This window comes from Eriocheir sinensis, chromosome 3, assembly GCF_024679095.1.
Source record: "Eriocheir sinensis breed Jianghai 21 chromosome 3, ASM2467909v1, whole genome shotgun sequence".
Classification (NCBI taxonomy): Eukaryota; Metazoa; Arthropoda; class Malacostraca; order Decapoda; family Varunidae; genus Eriocheir; species Eriocheir sinensis.
Window position 1 is genome coordinate 6,365,249 of NC_066511.1, and position 22,830 is coordinate 6,388,078.

Below are 22,830 nucleotides of genomic sequence, written 5' to 3' on the forward strand. Positions count from 1 at the left end.
TATATATATATATATATATATATATATATATATATATATATATATATATATATATATATGGCCTCAATCCTCTGAAGGCTTATGGACCTGATGGAGTGCCTCCTATTGTCCGTAAAAACTGTGCCTCCGTGCTGTCACCCTGCCTGGTCAAACTCTTTCGCCTCTGCCTGTCAACATCTACCTTTCCTTCTTGCTGGAAGTATGCCTTCATACAGCCTGTACCTAAGAAGGGTGACCGCTCAATCCCTCAAACTTCCGTCCTATTGCTTTACTTTCTTGTCTATCTAAAGCTTTTGAATCAATCCTTAACCGGAAGATTCAAAAGCACCTTTCCACTTCTGACCTTCTATCTGATCGCCAGTATGGGTTCCGCAAGGGGCGTTCTACTGGTGATCTCCTAGCCTTCTTAACTGACTCTTGGTCATCCTCTCTTAGCCGTTTCGGTGAAACTTTTGCTATTGCGCTGGACATATCAAAAGCTTTTGATAGGGTCTGGCACAAATCTTTGCTTTCCAAACTACCCTCCTACGGTTTCTATCCTTCTCTCTGTACCTTTATCTCAAGTTTCCTCTCTGACCGTTCTATTTTTGCTTTGGTAGACGGTCACTGTTCTTCTCCTAAATCTATTGACAGTGGTGTCCCACAGGGTTCTGTCCTATCTCACACTCTCTTTCTGTTCTTCATTGATGATCTTCTTTCCAAAACGAACTGTCCTATCCATTCTTACTCCGATGACTCTGCTCTGCATTGCTCAGCTTCTTTTAATAGAAGACCCACCCTTCAGGAACTTAACGACTCAAGGCTGGAGACTGCAGAACGCTTTGCCTCAGACCTTACTATTATTTCCGATTGGGGCAAGAAGAACCTGGTGTCCTTCAACGCCTCAAAACACAGTTTCTCCACCTATCCTCGACACAATCTTCCAAACAACTATCCCTATTCTTTGACAACACCCAGCTATCACCTTCCTCAACACTAAACATTCTCGGTCTATCCTTAACTCAAAATCTCAACTGGAAACTTCATATCTCATCTCTTACTAAATCAGCTTCCTCGAGGCTGGGCGTTTTGTACCGTCTCCGCCAGTTCTTCTCCCCTGCACAGTTGCTGTCCATATACAGGGGCCTTGTCCGCCCTCATGGAGTATGCATCTCATGTGTGGGGGCTCCCTCACACAGCTCTTCTGGACAGAGTGGAGGCTAAGGCTCTTCGTCTCATCAGCTCTCCTCCTCATACTGATAGTCTTCTACCTCTTAAATTCCGCCGCAATGTTGCCTCTCTTTCTATCTTCTATCGATATTTCCACGCTGACTGCTCTTCTGAACTTGCTAACTGCATGCCTCCCCCTCCGCGGCCCTGCTGCACTCGACTTTCTACTCATGCTCATCCCTATACTGTCCAAACCCCTTATGCAAGAGTTAACCAGCATCTTCACTCTTTCATCCCTCACGCTGGTAAACTCTGGAACAATCTTCCTTCATCTGTATTTCCTCCTGCCTACGACTTAAACTCTTTCAAGAGGAGGTTATCAGGACACCTCTCCTCCCAAAACTGACCTATCTTTCGGCCACCTCTTTGGATTCTTTTTAGGAGCAGTGAGTAGCGGGCTTTTTTTTCATTAATGTTTGCTTTTTGTGTGCCCTTGAACTGTCTCCTTTGCTGTAAAAAAAAAAAAAAAATATATATATATATATATATATATATATATATATATATATATATATATATATAGATATCTATATATATATCTATATATATATATATATATATATATATATATATATATATATATATATATATATATATATATATATATATATATATATATATATATATATATATATATATATATATATATATATATATATATATATATATATATATATATATTACACAAAGTGCTATGTAAGTGGTTCTAACGTGATTTTGTCACGTATATTTCTATGTTGTCTCCACGTTATTTTGTGTCGACGGATCTACGTTGAATTCACGTAAGAAAGTCACGTATATTTCTACGTTCTCTCCACGTTATTTCGTGTCGACAGATCTATGTTGCATTCACGTAAGAAAACAACGTTACTACAACGACAGCACAACGTGATGGTCACGTGGTGGTGACTACATAGATTTGTTTGCGGGGAATAGCCCTCCAGACTATATCAGGCATGTTACTACATTTCATATAGGATTCTGGTGTTAGTAATTGATAAACCTAAGGACTGCGTATGCATAATAATTAAACTTCATTTGATGCCCGAATACAAATGTTTATCAACAAGTGTTTATTAAGCTAGCTGGCTGGCCTTTCTTCTTCTCCTAAGACTCCAGCAGCAAGCAGAGCGACAGCAATCAAGAAGTCGTTGTGGTTAATGCTGGCCATGTTTGTCAACGAAAGGCGCTTGACGGAGGGACGGAGTCTATCTCATCCCTGCCGGGCGGCCGCTGTTTCACTGACGTCATTTTGACGTCATTAACGTCGACGGATCCATCAAAACGGAATAGTGGGAACCCCGCCTCAGTACCTACTCAGTCTTCTCGTAGCCTTAATAAGGAGGCTGGACGGGTGTTATCTGGCTATTTAGGGGGGCATTATGATTTATGGGGTTGTCGGCGATGTTTGGATGCAAGAATCCCACTAGGAATGACAAGAGGTTGTTTGATATGTTTTCCCGTAATCCTAAAAGAAGAACTGAATGGCGTAATAAGCTTAGGAGGAAAAGATTGTGTTCATCGGATCATTCACGGATAAGCCTTTTCCATTAGGCGGATCCGTTTCTGGTCCTGGATTCCCGTGATCTGAGCTCATAATTAGCCTCCACAAACCCAGAACCAGATTACGATGACAACAGAATCGAGTGATCCTTGGACGAAGAATAGCATTTATCCTCAGGTTAGCTGAACCACCCTAGTAAAAGTAATTTTGTTTCAGAAACTGAGTCGGCAAATATTTAGTGCTAGCAGCCAGGGTGCTCTAAGTTTCCCCAGACGGGAATTCTATACCTAGAGTAATCTTGCCTGAACCGGACGCTTGCCATTACTATGTGAGTTAGTAACACTGAAAACTCCCTCTCAAGGAACTATACAGTCTATACTTTAATGTCTCCAAATAATCTACTAATTAATCTAAGGCGTTTCAGGTACAAAATCTGCGCATGCGCAGATTACATCATGAATATATATATAGATATATATATATATATATATATATATATATATATATATATATATATATATATATATATATATATATATATATATATATATATATATATATATATATATATATATATATATATATATATATATATATATATATATATATATATATATAATGGCGGACGGAAAGTGCTCATATCTCAGAAATTCTTGTTAAGTTCTATAGCAAATCAAACTGAAAGATACGAAGAGTTTTGCGCATATATAATGTTATAATGTCTAATAAAATGAATGGCAAACATCATCAATCATTGTTCTGTACAGGGCTACCTACACACACACACACAAAAAAAAAAAAACGTTTTGAGTTGTTGGTATGTGTACATTATTCCAAGGATTATATACTATAAGGATAGCTCACTGAAACGTCATCGATGACGTCATGACTGCGGTATGTCATTTGGTTCACTCTCACCCTGCTCTCACGGTATAAAATGTACTAGAAAACCCTTATTTATTCCTATTCATGGTCAGATTTTGCGCTTTTTTGATTGCTATATAAGGATAAATAATTACAGTAGGCAGCTGTTGTGTTGGCTAATAGTATACAATAATATAAATAATGTGAGAAACAGGTAAACAAGCTGCAGAAATATTGCTCTGTTTACCATCGATGCTTACGTTTTCTTAACTTTTAATAACATTAGTTTTCTACAACTTAATTTGTAGGGGTAACTAGTCCTGTCATATATAATGAATATAATTATTTTTATACATACATATATATTGTATAATATTTACGCAAATTTTTAACTAAATGAATTTACCTTTACCAAACTTTCACAATATAGAGCTTTATTGGCTTTTCTTTAATGTTATCACTTTCTTGGAAAATGTTTGGTCCTCACCCGTGGAGACTTCACCTTCACTTTATCTTTTCGTTTGCAGGCCAAAATCCACTTCTTCAAGGTGTGTTTGTCTCTAGGAAACCTAATGAACTTAGCACCTTGACGACTTTCCGCAGTTGGGCCACTGTAACACCACCACCTGGTTAGGTGGTGGCTGAACAGATAGTAAGACGGCTCCGCGTTCAGGAGGACGCGAGTTCAATCCTCGACCGGTGCCACCAAGCTGGGATTTTTCAGCCGCCGCCGAGTGGCTTAAAACTACCCACATGCTGTCCAGAAGACCACCTATCAACCCGGACTCTAGATTCTAGGATTAAAGATGAGCTCCGGAAGGGCAGCATGAGCCAATGCAAGATGGCGCCACTATAAACACTCGCCTGCGCCAGAACGGGCTGGGCAGACCATCAGGACCCACCGGGAAGAAGCCTTGGACCGACCATCAGGATCCACCGGGAAGAAGCCTACCGGCGCAATAGGCCAAGACGTAAAAAAAAAAAAAATATATATATATATATATATATATATATATATATATATATATATATATATATATATACCACAAATCACCATTTTCACTGAGCACGCTACGGCGAGGACATAGTGTCCAAGTGAACCAGTTTGCCTCCAAGCACCATTTGTTTACATGTGTGACGTCATCCGTGGTGCATTGTGGGTAAAGCAAAAGCTTATTGAGCTATCCTTATAGTATATAATCCTTGTATTATTCTATATTTAGCAAATGAAGACGCTTTTATTTAAAATAAAGGTTTTAAATTGTTAAAAAAATATTTAAAAGATATGGTAGAGTCGAAGCCAATGATTCTAGATTGTTCTCTAGACTCCTTGGTCGAAGGATGTTGCAATGTAGCACGTAACTTCAGGAGAACAAGAGCCTCTAGGACGCCAATAGACGTTTTATAAGTTTAAATAGGTCTAGGTTAGTCTAAGATATATCTCACTTATTACATGACAGTTAACCAAACAATGCTAATCTAAAGTGTCTCTAAGTAATGGTAGGGGCAGGCCTATCTGGATGACTAACGCAGCGCACTCAACCACCCCAAGCTGTTTCTTCCTTTCCCTCTTCCTGAATAATTTTTCTCCATTGGATTTACCAAACCCTGAGGACAGGTTGGAACTTTTCACATGTTTACCGTGTGTTGAGTCTCTGCAAGGGGAGACGGGAATCCTGGAGGCTGAGCGATGTCGCAGTCGTGTCCTGCGGCTAGCGACATACCTCTTTGGTCCCTTATTCCGGCCAAGACGGGCGGCCTCTCCTCCTGGCTCGGAGAGGTCACACGGCTAGTCCGGGTGACCACGAGCCTAGCGGCCACCACTACCACAGCCTTCTATATAGAAGGTCGTGCCACTACTGATGGTGGTGGCTGCGTATACTCTCCTGTTACCTCTGGGGCTGTTGGGCTTATAGGCTCAACGACCAGTCTCCCCTAGTAGGGCTCCGTGGTGAGTGGGGGTGTTGGAGAGTGAACTTCTAAATGTCATCTATATGGCATCCAGTACTTTTGATAAGTCTGGTCGGGGCAGGAGAGCATCCCTGTCCCGAAATTGCCCACCCCTTTGTTTGGGGACCGCCAGGGTGGTGCAGACGTGACAAGTTCGTCGACGCATTCGTGGGGGAAGGCGGGACGAGGAGACCTGGCAATGGAGAGATCAATAGTGAGGTTTAGACACAGGCCTACTACTAGTTAGGCCTGAGCATATGGTGCTCGTCTTAAGGGAGTAGCTATAGCCATTTCTAGCCGACTATAATCCTCTATTATTGAAGTTACACCGGCTGATGAGTGTATAATGCTGGTGAGGTTGAAGCACACCTTGGGCTTCATATCTCTTATTACAGTATAAGCACCTGCTGAGATGTGTAAACTTGAGAAGAAAGAGAAGTTCTATGCCAAGCTCGACTCTATAGTCTACAGGTGTCCTCCGCATGACACACTCTTTGTCTTGGGTGACTTCAGTGCAATTACTGCCACAGGGAGAGATGGCTACGAGTTATGTTTTGGTTCCCATGGCTCTGGCATCAGAAACATAAATATTATTTCCCTTCTGAACTTGGAAACCAGAAGACTGAGGATTGCAGGCTCCTGGCTCCAGAGATGTGAGCCTCGCCGTCTGACTTGGTATAGCAATACTGGCTGTGTGGCAAAGAAGTTCGATCACATCCTCTTTAGTATTCGTTGGAGGATCCTTTAGAACTGTAGGGTTTTCCGGAGTGCTGAGTTCTTTGCCACCGACCACAGACTTGGTGTTGCAAAACTGAGAATACGTATCAGGTTCAAGGAAATCTCAAGATGCCACCCTCCGAGTTTCATCTTGAGAAACTGAGGGACCAGGCGTGTGTTCAGGAGTATGCAGTGGCAATCTCCAATCGGTGTGGGGTACTTGGTACTCTGGAGGACTTAGGGGAGCTGTGGGATGTCTAGGAGTGAAGTTTCCTCTGGAGAATATAGAGGAGAGTCGTGCAGCCAAGCTGGCTGGGGACTTGGAGTGATATAGGACTCTGTCACGAAGGACTTGAACCCTTCTGAGGAGGGATAAGGAAAGGTTTATCGGAGGTCTCGCTGAGGATGTTGAGGGTTGTCTTGAGGGGACCCCCCTCCTATTACTCCTGAACGCGAACTTTTTTTGTTCGGCTCCTCAAATTGGTTTCTTTATACTTATTATTATTATAATGCAATATTAAAAATATGAAAGCTTGATGAAATTTAGACAATCAGCTTTCGAGATTTTTTTCTTCCGAAAAACGTCTTGATTCCATTTGACACTGCTCCTTTATTTTCGGTAGTACACCTTTGACTGCTGGTCCACAAAATATTTATACCCAATGCTACAATTTGTCTATAAAACATTTGGACTATGTATCATCATTTTAGAAAACAATATAACTCAAAGATTTATTTTCTCGCCGCAATACGGATAAAAAATAAAATTATGACTAAAAAGACATCGAAAATGTGTTACGGCCAGAAATATGGTCTTTTCTTTATCTTTTAATGATACCATCACTTTTATCATAGGTTAGAAACTAAGGGAATTGTGTTGCTTCAAATACCCAAATTTTTGAGAAAACGGCCGTTGTCTCAGACACTGCACTAGGGGGGAGCAGCACACAAACTAACGCTCTCGTCAAGGGATGATGCCATATCAGGATCAGATCCACATCTCAGACGAGTACAATCCGCAGGTGTTGGGCAGATGGTATCAGATGCGGATGAGTACCGGGCTCGTTGGGCTCAGTTCTTTGGGCAGCTGTAATGGGCAGAGCCCCCAAGTGGACATCTCTCTCTGGCTGATTTGCAGATGGCGACTGCTGATCCATCATTAGACAAAACTCCACCCTTGCTTGCGGAGATGAGAGAGGCTGTGAGGAAGTCGAAATGTGGAAAGGCAGCTGGGATCTATAATGTCAGTGCGGATATGCGGAAAGCCGGGGATGAGCCATGGTCCTTGGGATGCATGCAGTGCTGTCTATCATGTAGCAGTTCGGCGCCATTCCTCTTGACTGGAAAAGGGGGCTGGTTGTCCCTATCTGGAGAGGGAAAGGGGACCGATAGGATTGCAACAATTATCGTAGTATTACACTACTTAGTGTGCCGGGCAAAATGTTCACTCACCTGCTTCTGATGCGAATTCGATCTCATCTGCTAAAGTTTCAGAGACCTGGGCAATCTGGGCTCACGCCTGGCAAGTCAGCAATAGACCAGACACTTGCACTTCGCGTCCTTATGACATGCTGTCATGAGTTTTGACAGGGGTTACTCACAGCTTAAATTGATCTCAAGAAGGCATTTGACTCAGTGCATCGTGAGGCACTCTGGGATATTCTGCGGATCTGTGGGATTCCTGCAAGGATTAATGACTTAATGACTGGCCTTTCCTCTGAGACTGAGAGTGCGGTGAAGTGTAGGGGAGGCGTCTCTGGTTTCTTCCTTGTTAATTCTGGAGTAAGCCAGGGGTGCGTCCTTGTTCCATCACTTTACAACACTTGCATGGACATGGTATTAGTCGAAGCTGTTGATCGAAGTCGTTGCGGAGTATTTGTCGGTAATATCAAGGTAGCAGACTTTGTTTTTACTGATGATACTATACTTCTCGCGGCATTGCAGGAGGTCATGGTGATGGCTCTCGAAATGCTGCATGAAAAGGCGAAGCCACTGGGACTGGAGGTCTCCTGGGCCAATACTAAGGTCCAGTCGTTTGAAGGCTTGCTGGATGACACAGTTCAGTCTGTTCATGCAATAAGCGAGAACATTGAGGTCACCAAAAGATTCACATGCCTTGGTAGCGTAGTGCATAACAATGGTGGGTCTTGCCAGGAAGTCATTCGACGAATTGGCCTGGTCCACAGTGTTATTGACTCGCTCAACACGAGTATAAGGCGTTGTCAATATTTATGCAGGCGGACAAAGATTCGAATCTTTAAGTTTCTTATGCTTCTCATCTTATTGTATGGCCGTTAGACTTAGAGAGGCGTGTCGATGCCTTTGGTACCAAGTGCCTGCGCAGGATCATGGGGTATCGCTGGAATGACATCGTGCCGAGCCAGCCTGTTACGAGGTTAATCCGTGAACACCAACTCCGGCTTTATGGGCACATGACACGCTTCCCGGACGTCGATGCTACACATAGGGTGTTTCTATACGAGGCAACCCTGAGTAGAAAAAAACAAGGGGACGCCCACGTGCTAAATCTATTCTTCAACTTACTGAAAGCTCTTTCATAAGTAGAAAATGTCAAAACCTTGCTTTTTCTAATTCTTCCCGTGACTTCTGGCACCTAGCCAAAAATATCTCCTCCAATTTCACTTCTTCCTCTTTTCCTCCTCTCCTTAACCCTGACGACAGCACCGCCGTCTCATCTGTCTCTAAGGCTGAACTCTTCGCTCAAACTTTCTGTAAGAACTCCACCCTGGACGATTCTGGGCATATTCCTCCTACTCATCCCCCCTCTGACTACTTTATGCCTGTTTTTAAGATTCTTCATAATTATGTTTTCTATGCCCTCTCTGGCCTAAACTTTCAGAAGGCTTATGGACCTGATGGAGTGCCTCCTATTGTCCTTAAAACTGTGTTTCCGTGCTGACACCCTGCCTGGTCAAACTCTTTCGTCTCTGCCTATCAACATCTACTTTTCCTTCCTGCTGGGAGTACGCCTTCTTACAGCCTGTGCCTAAGAAGGGTGACCGTTCCAATCCCTCAAGCTACCGCCCTATAGCTTTACTTTCCTGTCTATCTAAAGCTTTTGAATCAATCCTTAACCGGAAGATTCAAAAGCACCTTTCCATTTCTAACCTTCTATCTGATCGCCAGTATGTGTTCCGCAAGGGGCGTTCTACTGGCGATCTTCTTGCTCTCTTAACTGACTCTTGGTCATCCTCTCTTAGCCGTTTCGGTGAAACTTTCTCTGTTGCGCTAGACATATCGAAAGCCTTCGATAGAGTCTGGCACAAGTCTTTGTTTTCTAAACTGCCCTCTTTCGGATTCTATCCCTCTCTCTGTTCCTTCATCTCCAGTTTCCTTTCCGGCCTATCTATTTCTGCGGAGGTAGACAGTCACTGTTCTTCCCCTAAACCTATTAACAGTGGTGTTCCACAGGGCTCTGTCGTATCACCCACTCTCTTCCTGTTATTCATCAATGATCTTTCCGTAACAAACTGTCCTGCCCACTCATACGCCGACGATTCCAGTCTGCATTATTCAACTTCTTTCAGTAGAAGACCATCCCAACAGGAAGTACATGACTCCAGACTGGAGGCTGCAGAACGTTTAACCTCAGACCTTGCTATCATTTCCGATTGGGATAGAAGGAACCTTGTGTCCTTCAATGCCTCAAAAACTCAATTTCTCCACCCATGAACTCGACACAATCTTCCAAACACCTATCCCTTATTCTTCGACAACACTCAGCTGTCACCTTCTTCAACACTAAATATCCTCGGTCTATCCTTAACTCAAAATCTTAACTGGAAACTTCACATCTCTCTCAATCAGCTTCCTCGAGGTTGGGCTTTCTGTATCGTTTCTGCCAGTTCTTTTCCCCCGCACAGTTGCTATCTATATACAGGGGCCTTGTCCGCCCTCGTATGGAGTATGCATCTCACGTGTGTGGGGGGCTCCACTCACACAGCTCTATTGGACAGAGTGGAGTCTAAGGCTCTTCGTCTCATCAGCTCTCCTCTTACTGTTAGTCTTCTACATCTTAAATTCCGTCGCGATGTTGCCTCTCTTTTCTATCTTCTATCGATATTTTCACGCTGACTGCTCTTCTGAACTTGCTAACTGCATGCCTCCCCCGCCTTCCGCGGCCTCGCCTCACACGACCTTCTATTCAAGCTCATTCCTATTCTGTCCAAACCCCATATGCAAAAGTTAACAGCATCTGCACTCTTTCATCCCTCACGCTGGTAAACTCTGGAACAATCTTCCTTCATCTGTATTTCCTCCTGCCTACGACTTGAACTCTTTCAAGAGGAGGGTATCAGGACACCTCTCCTCCCGAAATTGACCTCTCTTTTTGGCCACTCCTCTGTACTCTATTCAGGAGCAGTAAGTAGCGGGCTTTTTCTTTCATTATTGTTTTTTTTTTTTTTTTTCACGCCCTTGAGCTCTCTCCTTTTCTGTAAAAAAAAAAAAAAAAAAATGTAAGTCATGAATGGGGCAAGTTGATCGAGCCTGCTGAGAGGTACTTGGAATGGAAAGAATAGATGCGTGGAAGCTTTCTCGGGAGGGACAGTCGGGAGTGGAGGCCGCGGGTGAGTGAAGCAACGCGCCGCCTGGTATATGCTCCCGGTTAGTTAGTTACCTGATGGCGATTGAAATTTGTGCTTTCTGTAGCTCATAAGATGCTGGTGCATTATTCACTCTTTCATAAAAAATAAAAAATAAATTGTTCTACTCTAAAATAAGGATTGTGTAATGGTACTAAAAACGACTCAACACGACAATAAAGTTCAAGCTTTGAGTCAAGATGTTACAGCACAGCACACAACTTGCGGAACACGCCCAGCGCAACAATCTCCAGCAGAGTGGCGAGTGGGCGTGAATACGCGAAATAAACGTGAACAGGACTGGATCAAACCGAATGGTTTTCGTACGAGATCTATCAACTCTAGTAGACTAAAAAAAAAAAAAAAAAAAAAAAAAGTTGTAAGAAAAAAGCTATTTGAGATACGAGGCTATTCATAAAACGTTTGGATCCGTGGTCCCCGATGCTCAGGCCTAACTACGTTAATGAGTAGCTGGTTGTTTTAAGCCCTTATGTGTTTTTAGCTTGAGTGTTTGATACCCTCAGTATATCTATGTCTATCTATCTATCTATCTGTCGATCTATCTATCTATCTATATATGTCTATATCTATCTATCTATCTATAACATCTTTACCTCGTGGTTATCCGATTCTCTCATTCCAGGTCATCCTTGGTGGCGGGAGGCTCTCCTGGCGGCGAGGCCCCTCGCTGCCAAGTAAGTGTTCCAGAAGTACTTATATTATAGTGCGCGTATTTCTCCATACTCGTTTAAAACTGAGCTGTCAGGAGCCAACACTCCCCTATAAGGCTTAATATTCCCCATCCCCCACGTCATTATTCAGTCACGAGTTCTATGTGAGAAAAATTGTAATGTCACATGTTGGATATGCTTGTTTTCCTTACTTTTTTCTCTCTTACCCCCCCTTCTCTCTCTCTCTCTCTCTCTCTCTCTCTCTCTCTCTCTCTCTCTCTCTCTCTCTCTCTCTCTCTCTCTCTCTCTCTCTCTCTCTCTCTCTCTCTCTCTCTCTCTCTCTCTCTCTCTCTCTCTCTCTCTCTCTCTCTCTCTCTCTCTCTCTCTCTCTCTCTCTCTCTCTCTCTCTCTCTCTCTCTCTCTCTCCTCCATCCTTCTTTCCCTTTTTTTCTCTCTTCTCCATTCCTCTCTTTCTTTATAATTAGGAATATTTTTTTTTATATTGAACACTTTCTTTTATGAATATCTTTTTGAATGATGAATATGTTTTTGAATGTTGGATTTTTTTTAACGTTGACTATCTTTTTAAATTATGAATATTATTTTTAATGCTGAATATTTTTAATGAGTATCTGGGTCCCTTAAAGGAGTATTTCAAGAGGTTTCGTGTATCGCCCATACCTGGAGCCGGCCTTGCACTCTAGTCTTTGGCGATGCCCGACACATGGTATAGATTCATCTACCGCCTTGAGCTTTTTACTGAACTTCTAGACTGAGTCCTAGACTGAGCCTTTCATACACACACACACACACACACACACACACACACACACACACACGAAAAAAAAAAAAAAGGTGTTTATATTTTGGCTCTTGGGCTCGAAGGCAAAAGGTCTACTATTGAAGAGAACTTACTAAGCAGATGAAACAAGTCATGAGTGTCCGATGCATGATCCTTGAAATGTAACATGCTTTAGGAAGTTATGGAGTCTTTGCCACTGACTGCAGACTTTCAATCTAGAAAAAATCTCATGATGTAACTAGCAAGAGAGGCTGATGGGTTGCATATGTGTTCTAGTGCAGGCTATAGCAAACTGAGGTCAGGTGAAAGTGCAAAGCATCCTGGAAAAGGTGTCTGTGCAAGAGTGTCAGTTCACATAAAGTCTCTGAAATACATGTGTACTTTAGGGCCGTACAGTGTCCGTGGCATGAGTACTAGGCCGCTGTATAGTAATAAGAGCTTGTGAACGCATAACACATAACCATGAGGCTCCACGACAGCCAGGTGGCAGCTTAACCAAAGGCAGGAGCGGTGAGGTGATGGAGCCTGCAAGGAACTTACCTGTGATCATTGCCTTAGTGTTCCCACGATCGCCAAGAGTTATTCATACTTGTCTTATTTATCTTGATTATATTTATTACATTACATATCACAATTACGAAATAAGTATATACATTACTATACATTACTTACATAAGTATCATAACTCACAGGAACATTCCAGGTTTACTTTATAGTGAAAATTAAAGCTTTCCTTTTTTACCTAAGGACAAGGACACAACTTAGCAATTCGGTCTAAGAAATTTTTACAACCATTAGGAGAGTAATAATTACCATCCAGCCTTTGGAGGGCTCAGTTTGGTCTGCGTTTTGGGTAATGAATTACATACTTTATTTTGCACTAAAAAAATAATCTTCCTCTTTGCTGACCCAAATTCAGTATTAGGATGAGTTTCAAAATACTGGAATACTGGAAGATGGCGGAAAGCCGGGCCTTCAGGATGGATTGTGAAGTTATGCTCGAGACTAGTTCAGCGCCGAGGCTGATGTATGGTGTTACGGTACACGCCAAAGTTTGCAGCTTTGATATTATACATATCAGATTTCAATATATATATATATATATATATATATATATATATATATATATATATATATATATATATATATATATATATTTGGTGTAGAAGAAAAAAAAACATAATAAAAAGTATACTGTTTGTGTGTTCCCTATCGACAAGGGTGAGAGGTCTTGGGAGGGGCACAAGCTGGGCAAGTTTGGTAACTTTGTGTGGGAACATTAATGGGACCAACAATTACCTGGCAAGGAGCTGGATCAGAGGAAGTTTTCAAGTAAAAAAAAAAAAATATGGTTATCATAATGCCTCTATGGCTTATTTGGTTATGACTCCACACTTGTCCTGGTCTTCACGACTTACACTATAACTCTGTTACCTACTGAAGAAGGAAGGCACTCTCTAAAGACACTGACTGCATCACTCACTGACGTTTGCACATTGCGTTAGTGTACGTCTTTACATGTAAAACGCCTTCCACTCTGCCTCAGGCGAAGGAGTGGTTATTAAGGTCCACTGACAAAGAATGCTTGCCACTTCGATCCGTCCAGTACTTCAATTTTCCTCTGAGTTCTTCTAGCGATCTAGATTTGGCTTTGTTGATCCTCCTGTACTTGACATCCTTTGGCTTCGTAACAGACCTGTGGTTACTCATGACGCGGTTGTACGTCACCTGTATCTCTTCCTCAGCCTTTACACGAACAGGTGTCGCCCCCAAGGTATTGAGTTTCTCGAAGGACCCCAAAAGCTGCCTTCTGTCATTAGAAGAGTCATCTATTTGCCGCGATCTCTCTTCTTCCTCTTCTTCGCTCTCCCCGTCACTCAGAGTGGCATCAGAGTCATAGTGAGAGGAAGCTTTTAAAATAGACTGGAGGGAAGGCTCTACTGAAGTCGCATCATCTGACAAAGAATCATGTTCTGGTAGAGTTTGACATACTTCTTCTTCCTCTAAACTATACACAGTACGTAGGAGCTCTGCCCGGCCCTTGGTTAGCGTGCAGGAGGGACTGTCATCGCTCTCCTCGCTGGAACACGAGGGTGAGGTGGACAAAGAACCGGGTCTGTTGCAGTTGTTGAATCCTGGCTTGAGTAGCGAACTGGCGTCCCCTGCCACCGAGGTGCTGCTCGAACAAGACGATCTGTTGGCCACCTCTACGGCGTCAGACACACTCCTCACCACCTTAACTTCCCCCTTACCTAACGGAATCAACACCAGAGAGTCGAAATTGTCTTCCAGCATGATAGCACTGTCACTGTCATTTAGACTTTCTGGATCACTTTTCGAAGAGGTGGTGGTTAAGGAACTCGAAAACTTATCATCACTTTTTTTAAGGGTGTTTTCATCGTTAGTACCGTTTTGTTTTCCTTTCTGTTCGACTTCTTCATCTCGCGATTCCGTGGATTTTTCCGCTAAGGCGGCAGACTCTTGCTTTGCCTGCGTTGTGTTGAGGGCGCGAGAGAGCGACAGAATCACTTGTTGTTGCTGTCGAATAGTGGTTTCCTTTTCCTGCAGCAGTACCTCCACCTCCTTCTGTCGCCGCCGAAGCTGAGACTCGAAGATCATCAGCTGGGATTGGATGGTGCGGAGGTGGTGGTCTCGTTCGCGCTGTAGATGTTGCAGCAGAACGTTCTGTAATGGAGGAGGATATTAATTAAAAAGATTACACTGTACCTAGCATTACTAATTAGGTCATACACGTAAGATGAAATTGAATTAAAAAAAATTTTAGCTTGTTTTTCCAGAACGAAAAAGATCATTGAAGAACGAATGTTTACCAGTTGGTAGAAAAAAGCACGATAGGGAATTAAAAAAAAAAAAAAAGCACGATAGGGAATTAAGAATATAAGACTTATGCATAATCAGTAAATCATATCATGAAGCTGAATGTCTGTGATATTAATCGGATATTAAACGTAAAACTGTGCTTGAATAAACACACACACACACACACACACACACACACACACACACACACACACACACACACACACACACACACACACACTCTCTCTCTCTCTCTCTCTCTCTCTCTCTCTCTCTCTCTCTCTCTCTCTCTCTCACACACACACACACACACACACACACATACACACACGCGTGCCGTGGGGTACATGGGTGCTGGCTTGCTTGCTTGCTTGCCAGGTGTCAGCGTCTCCACTTTCTATTCGATGGTGTGAAATGTGGGTTACCGCGGCTCTCCCGTCTCCTTCCTTGGGCAGTTGTTGTGCTATCTTCACTTACTCACTCTTCTACCCCCTCCACACACATACACGCACGGCCCGGTAGCTCAGGGGTAGAGCGTCTGGCTCACAACTAGATGGACCGGGGTTCGATTCCCCGACCGGGTGAAGATAAGTTGGGTTTATCTTCTTTCACGTGTAGCCCCTGTTCACCTAGCAGTGAGTAAGTACGCGACGTCAGGCAAGGAGTTGTGACCTCGTTGTCGCGGTGTGTTGTGTGTGAGTGGTCTCAGTCCTACCCGAAATCGGTACTACAAGCTCTGTGCTCTTCCGTAGGGAAACGGCTGGCTGTCTCGAGAGAGACCCGCAGCAGACCAAGAGGTGAATTACACACCTGCTCCTTTAGTCTCCTTTTCCATGCGACGAGGAGGTGTGTCTGCGCCTTGTTTCTGTTCCTTAGCGCTGACAGAGAGCGCCGCGCCTCCTCCAGGGTGGCCGCCTCCTCCTCCTGCACCGCCTCCAGCACGCCCACGCCCATCTGCAAGGGAGGCGAGGATGAGACATGGATGGTTGGGTGAAGAGTTGTGGATGTGTTGAGTGGGTGGGGCAGCAGAATGAGGAGGAGGGGTGGGTAGGGGTAGGGGGGAAGGTGTTTGCTAAAGAGAGAGAGAGAGAGAGAGAGGGGTTGGGGAAGGAGGGATGAGTTGCCTGCCAGCGACAAAAAACCTTCCATATTTGTATTCATATCCAGGTGAAGGGCTGGACGGCGGGGATGGGAGGGCAAGGGTGGCTTAAGGTTAGGTAAATAAAGGAGGAAAGACAAGTGATCTGCCTCATACGTAATAGGATTAAGTGGGATAAAAGAACACTCTCTCCACTCAACTTGTTAAATAAAAGGTAAAAGAAAGTTGTGAGACGTAACTAAGTGATCAAGTAGAAGAAGAGGAAATTTACTGCACACACGTACCCTGAGTTCCCTGAAGAAAGAAATAATATAATGTGATGCTCAAGGAAGTGACAAGCGTGTAAACTTTATAGATACAGAGAAGGACACGTAACATTAGCGTCATACATCATAATATGTCTCCTATATATATTCAGATAAAGCTCATATGGGTAAAGTCTAGAACATTTTCCCTTATGATTAATAGAAAAAAGTCTCAAAAAACAAAACATACTGCGACTTAGACGTTACTCCAAGAGCGCGAAGTCAGTACGTTTAGTCTGCATCATTCACAGTTAGATTGCATGTCGGTCCGTCTCGTACGGACTTGGGTTTACAAAGTCGAGAAAAAGTATGCGGTCAACGCGCTTATTACGAAACAACAGCAAGCAACGATACAAGGCACCAATTAGAGGAAATGTGTGTGTGTGTGTGTGTGTGTGTGTTGCTTGGCTTCGAGTGTGTATCATAGCATCGCGCATGACCTTCACCTTTTCGTTGTCTGCCTGGCGGAGACACACGGTACTGCCAACGCTCCTGTGTGTGTGTGTGTGTGTGTGTGTGTGTGTGTGTGTGTGTGTGTGTTCCTCTCACATCCTTTACTTTCCCTTTTACACACACTTTACTGTAACAGCGCCGTCCGCGTCTCCCCTTCCACTTCCCTTCCCAACACACACACACACACACACACACACACACACACACGTAACGTACTCAAGTCACACGCCACACAGCCTGCCATTCCCCTGTCCGCCTTGGTATATAAGAATCAGCTCCGTACCGTAACGCGATGGAAAAAGGCTGCTCCACCAGTATATCAACCTGGCCTTTCCCTGGAGTGACACTTAACCCCTGGCGACCGTGAACTGTGAACCTTCCTCGAGGGGCGTGTTGAGCTCAAGGCGGCGGAGACTGGGGACTGGGGGGGGGGATGGGATGGTAGGATCAGGGGCAAGGAGGGAGGGCAGAGAGGGACACACAAGCGGAAGGGCCGGACATGGTTGAGTGGTAAAGGACAGGTAGTGGGCGGAGGGATTCAAGTGTATGGAGGTTGTCGTAAGGTTACTAAAGCGAGTGTTTGGGAGGTATAAATGTTTGGCTGGTGTTGGTCTTCCTGCCACGCCAAGTTATTTTTGTGACGAATGTGATGGTGATGCGTGCCTCCACGACTCGTCGGTAAATATGCACGTTGTGAGAGAGAGAGAGAGAGAGAGAGAGAGAGGGGGGGGGGGGCGTGGCGGGGGAGGCAGCTATCTGGAGTGAACAGAAAGAGAGGCCAGGAGTGGGGTCGGAATAATTACGAGTCGGCGAGGGTTCACACGCTGGCTGACGCCGTGCCCTCCGTGGTGGGCCGGGGGCGGCGGGGCCCGTCCGCTCGTCAACCAGCCTGAGGGAACACTGCTGAACACCTTCTGACAGCAACTTTTTTTTTTTTCGATTGTACATGATTTCCTAATAACAGTAAACCCGGATGTTTAATTCAGGTCACCGTAGACCCAGTGAGGGTCTACGGTGACCTGCCGCCACTGTGCTCCCGCGCAACAACCCGCCACCTGTCGGGGCAGGTAGTCGGGGGCGGCGGCATGAGAGGGGTCCTTCCCACACTCGGGATGACGCGCTGGGTTCTTGGCTGCTCTTTGTCAGGATGCCGGATGACTGGCAGAGTTCACGCAGTCGTCATCATTATCATCATGGCCATTACTATTATTCAGATTCTGATGTGGCAAAGTTGAAGTTATTCTTGCACGTATTCTGGATCGAAATAAGTGTTTATTCTTGGGAATATTCACATGAACATTCTTTGTTGCCAGGAATCACCGTTGCCGTGTGTTTGGTTAAGTCAATTAAATCTTCTCAGTGGGAATGCTGGGCAGTCGTTGCAGTGCAAGGCGAGGTGGGGAGGATGGTAGACAGGTGGGTGGGTTTCCAGGGCGGGTAACCCCTGACCCTCTGACTGCCTCGCTGCCAGCCACACGATACCGCTAGTCTCCTTGCCCTCGCCCTAGCCGCTTCCTTGTGTTGTAGCAGGGAATCACGACAAGTTTCAACCATAGTTCGTGTCCACCAGTGACAAGGAAAAGACATTTGGGTGGCGTGTTGAACAAACGAACACACAGGAGTTAAAGCATAAGAAAATCACCACTCACGCCCCCGCCAACAAGTCCAGGCGCCAGGGCCAGCAGCTTCCCCCCTTCGATCCTTCCTCCTACCCCCTCCCTGCCGCCTTGCACTCACCCTCTGAACATCACTATACTGTGCATGTGACGGAGGACAAAGACCCGACGCGAGGGTTCCCTAACACACACACACACACACACACACACACACACACACACACACACACACACACATTTGTTTCGTTGTTTGCGTAATGCTTCTATGACGCAAATACCGTAATGATACACAACGGCAATGACTGATCGCCCAGTATGTGGAAATTTAGAGCGAGGCCTTTACGTGGTGCTCTGCAAGGAAACTTTTCGATCATACAAACCACGTGGAGAAGAAATTATTCGTTACTTGTAAATATTTCTGATTAAAAACTAAAACATTAAAGGACTGTCCACGGTGGTTTTTTTTTCTTCTTCAGTCGATAATTGTTCCTGGCAGCACGTCCAGTATTGCTTTACGTTGACAGGTTAAAGTATTACTATATTTTAAACATAATTTCAACTTCATAAAACCATGCTTCGCTACTCCGGCCGGCGTCTTGGCAGTGCAATGTGGTCAGTTTACTCGTGTGTTCAGCGATTTGTTTAGTTGAAGAAAAAATAAATGTTGCAAAATAAACACGCTGCCAGATAGTTGTGTCAGCTTCATAATCAAGTGTCTTCATAATTCTAGTGAGATCATTGTTCTCCTCGGTATGTGTATCTATTTAGCCATTGTGTGTGTGTGTGTGTGTGTGTGTGTGTGTATTAGACACCAATATCAAGTCTAATTTTGTGAATGATACTGACGATAGCAATAGTAATGGTGGCAGTCGTTGTGGTACTTTTTTTTGTTTGTTTGTTTGTCTTTGCAGCCGCGGAACAACGGTTGAAAGGACTCTGGTTAATTTCTATGCGCCTTGGTGTAGCGACGCAGCGAACTTACCTCCGTCATTTGGCTTGTTCATCCGTTTCACAAGCATTCACCGGGACTCCTTTATCATGTATACAAACACACATCCAGACCCAGACACAAGCGAGAGTCATGTCGAAAGAAAACTACATGCTCGTGGTCCCCTGACGCCGCCTTGCTGTTGCCGTGCATACGTAATGGTGGCGATGCTGGGTACCGCCCGCGGCTGAGTTGTGGCGGGCCTCCCTAAAGGGGCTATTACACTGGGCATATTTTCCGTGGATCTTCAGTCAAACCACGATTTCCGCTAACGTGGTTCACAATTGTTTGCTGTTATTGCTGCTGATGAAGATGGTGAGTAATACCGTCGTCCTTCAGTGAAATCTACCGTAGCTTTGGAAGATCGTGGACACGTCAGAAAACCACGCAAATATGAGAACCACGCCAGGGGAAATCGTGGTTTGACTGAAGATCCACGGAAAATTTGCCCAGTGTAATAGCCCCTTTAGTCACCTGTTGCGTCTTTCTCCTTCATCTGTTCCCTCGAGGAGCGACACATGGCCTTCACTCCCTCAGGGCTCTACCTAGGGCGTGGGGTGCACCTCCCAGGCTAATCGCTCTCTGGCTGGCTGCCCGTCCTCCTCCTACCCTGTTCTTCCTTCTCTCATGCTCCTCACTATCACCTCATTTCCTCATACTCATCCCTGTCCTCACCTCTTCCCTTTTCCTTCCTTCACACTCTTCACCATCCTTTCCTCACTTCCTCATTGCTGTCATGTCTCCTCTTTCTACCGTTACACTTTCGTTCTCTCTCACCCTCCCCTGTTATACCACACACTCCTCAGACCGCTTCCTCATTCCCCCCTGTCCTCTCCTCTCCCAGCTTTCTTCCCTTTTACTCCTTACGCTCCTCGCTGTCCCTCATCTCTACCACACTCAAGTCGGTATTGTCAGATGCTTCCACCCCACACATCAGCTATTTCCAAAGGCCAAAAAGGAGGTTAATCGAGTTCTAATGAGTGTTCTTTTAGGTTCACGGTACAGAAGAAGGCTCAGACTACCACCAGGGTCATAAAACTACGCCTGGAAATGCCCTAAACTCCCACGAAAGCCTAGTAAGTTACGTGTTCTTGGGCGCCGAAATGTTTGAAAATATGGCCGTCAGACACCCCTATGCTCAGACCCCTTTATGTCCTCTCTCTCTCCTTTACCCTCTTTTCTTTCTTCCTCTATTCATCACTCTCCTCGGTGCTCTCAGCCTTTCAACTCCTCCGCAAGCACACTCCTCGTTGCCTCATCTGTCCTCTCTTCAATAGTTTGCTGCTCTTCCTTTTACTCCTTGATCCCTCCACTCCCTTTCCCACTCAACTTCCCTCCCTCTTAATATTCCACTGACAGTAATTCGTTTAACACTCCTTACGCTATTATCTTTCCCCTCCTTCACACTCCTTTCCGTCTCCTCTTGTTTCCGCTCTCCTTTTTTGGCGGTGGTCCTCTCTTCCTCTCTCTCCCCTCACAACTCATGCTGCCTCTCCCCTCCCCTGTTCTCTCTCTCTCTCTCTCTCTCTCTCTCTCTCTCTCTCTCTCTCTCTCTCTCTCTCTCTCTCTCCTTACCTCTTCCCTTTTTCTTCCTATCCTCACTTCCTCATTGCTGTCCTGTCTCCTCTTCGTTCTGTCTCCTTTCCCCGTTTTTTTTTTCCCTCACACCATAGGGTTTGTGTGTGGTTTGAATATCTATGTAAGTCTATGTAAGTATCTCTCCCTCTCTCCCTCTCTTCATCCCTCCCCTCACAACCCACGCTATCCCTCCATCCCTCCCTCTTCTTCTCCCTCCCTCCCGCTCCTCATTTCACTCTTCCCTGTCCCTCCCGCAGCGTCGCCGTCCCCCGTAATTAAATTCCATGACCGAGCTCTTCTGGGTGACATCGGTGTTTTGTATTAATTAGACGTTAATTAAGGCCGTGGCATGAACTTACGGAGGGGGAGGGGTTGGCTGCCTGAGCTCGCTTTTTCACCGCCGAAACCTTGCCCCGCGGCCTCGTTACAATTTCGCGCCAGAGCTGTGATTGGTCGTTATCTTACATTATACGTGTGGGAACTGAATCTTCACTACGACTATTATTTTCGTTCCCCCTTTTCTTAATTATCATCAATTTTTTTATCTTTTACTTCTTATCATCGAATTTGGCGAACGTGCTGCCATGATAACTATTGAAAGTAATATCATTCGTTGTCGTCGGTAATTTCATCCCAAACAGCAAGAAAAGGCGAGGGGTGAGAAGGGAGAGGGGAGGAGGCGCGACAACCCCAATCAACACCAGCTCATTCAATAAACACAGCCATAGCCATACCCAGCCATAGTCGCAACCACCATAGTATTAAATCAATAGCACTCTTGGATGGTGGCCGTATAGGAAACAACAAGAGCAAATTCCTCCTTTACTTTTCACCCTCATCTCATCACTCCCTACTCGAGGTCTCAGATATCACGAGTCTCTAGAGCGCATGCGTTGGATAGTGACTCGTGTAATTAACAGCTAGAGTAAATTCCTATGCTTTTCACACTCATCTCATCACTATTTATTTTTATTTTTATACCTACTCGAGGACTCAGATATCACGAATCTCTCGAACGCATGCGTGGGAAAGGGACTCGTGTGACCCAGCGTTGCCAGATTATCGTATCCACCATTGTATTTACTGTTTTTAGACACTTAACTATAGGAAAAAAAGACACAAATAATTAAACTTTTCAACGGTAACTATAAATAAATGTAGTTATTGGAGTGGAGGAGACAGTTTTGGGGTCGGAAATCGGAAAACATAAGAGGCTAAGTAAGTCAATCCGGTAACGCAGGTGTGACCCAGCCAGCACGCGTCGATCAGTCAGAGGCAGGAAAGAACGATGGGCATGTATAGAGAGAGTGGTAGATTTTAAGAGAACGGCAACGGGCTACACACGCGTCTAAGAAAAGCCAAAGGTAAAATTCTGCCGTTGTCACGTTCCCAAGTAAATTGTGTCAGCGGAAATCAGACAACACAATATTTTTTTTTGTTAAGGTTTGTTCTCTTTCTTCGTCGACGGTGATTGGAAAAGCTCCGGTTATCGTCACGCCTCCGCCAAGAGAAAGTCCTCAGCCCCCTCCCTCCCTCCCTCCTCCTCCTCCTCCTCCAGCCCTTCCTTCCTCGTGACTCTCCTCCTCCTTCTTTTCCTTCACTTTCTTCTTCTTCTTCTTCTTCTTCTTCTTCTTCTTCTTCTTCTTCTTC

At 44.7% G+C, this 22,830-nt stretch overlaps 3 protein-coding genes across 3 annotated transcripts in view; 2 read left to right on the top strand and 1 right to left on the bottom strand.

Moving 5' to 3' along the window:
- LOC127003206 (uncharacterized) overlaps nucleotides 1-12,731 on the top strand; it is a 76,459-nt gene extending 63,728 nt beyond the window's left edge. Inside the window, exons 13-14 of the mRNA XM_050869585.1 lie at nucleotides 11,492-11,543; nucleotides 12,708-12,731. Of these exons, the coding sequence (XP_050725542.1) occupies nucleotides 11,492-11,543; nucleotides 12,708-12,731 (76 nt within the window). The remainder of the gene's footprint in view (nucleotides 1-11,491; nucleotides 11,544-12,707) is intronic.
- Nucleotides 1-22,830, top strand: part of LOC127004003 (tubulin polyglutamylase complex subunit 2-like) — an 87,838-nt gene that overhangs the window by 5,203 nt on the left and 59,805 nt on the right. The window contains exon 2 of the mRNA XM_050871169.1: nucleotides 11,492-11,543. The gene's annotated coding sequence lies outside the window, so the exon portion shown is untranslated. The remainder of the gene's footprint in view (nucleotides 1-11,491; nucleotides 11,544-22,830) is intronic.
- Nucleotides 13,458-22,830, bottom strand: part of LOC127003996 (serine-rich adhesin for platelets-like) — a 56,273-nt gene continuing 46,900 nt past the window's right edge. The window contains exons 2-3 of the mRNA XM_050871143.1: nucleotides 15,952-16,095; nucleotides 13,458-15,006 (exon numbers count right to left, since the gene is read on the bottom strand). Coding sequence (XP_050727100.1) covers nucleotides 13,864-15,006; nucleotides 15,952-16,095 — 1,287 coding nt within the window. The 3' untranslated portion in view covers nucleotides 13,458-13,863. The remainder of the gene's footprint in view (nucleotides 15,007-15,951; nucleotides 16,096-22,830) is intronic.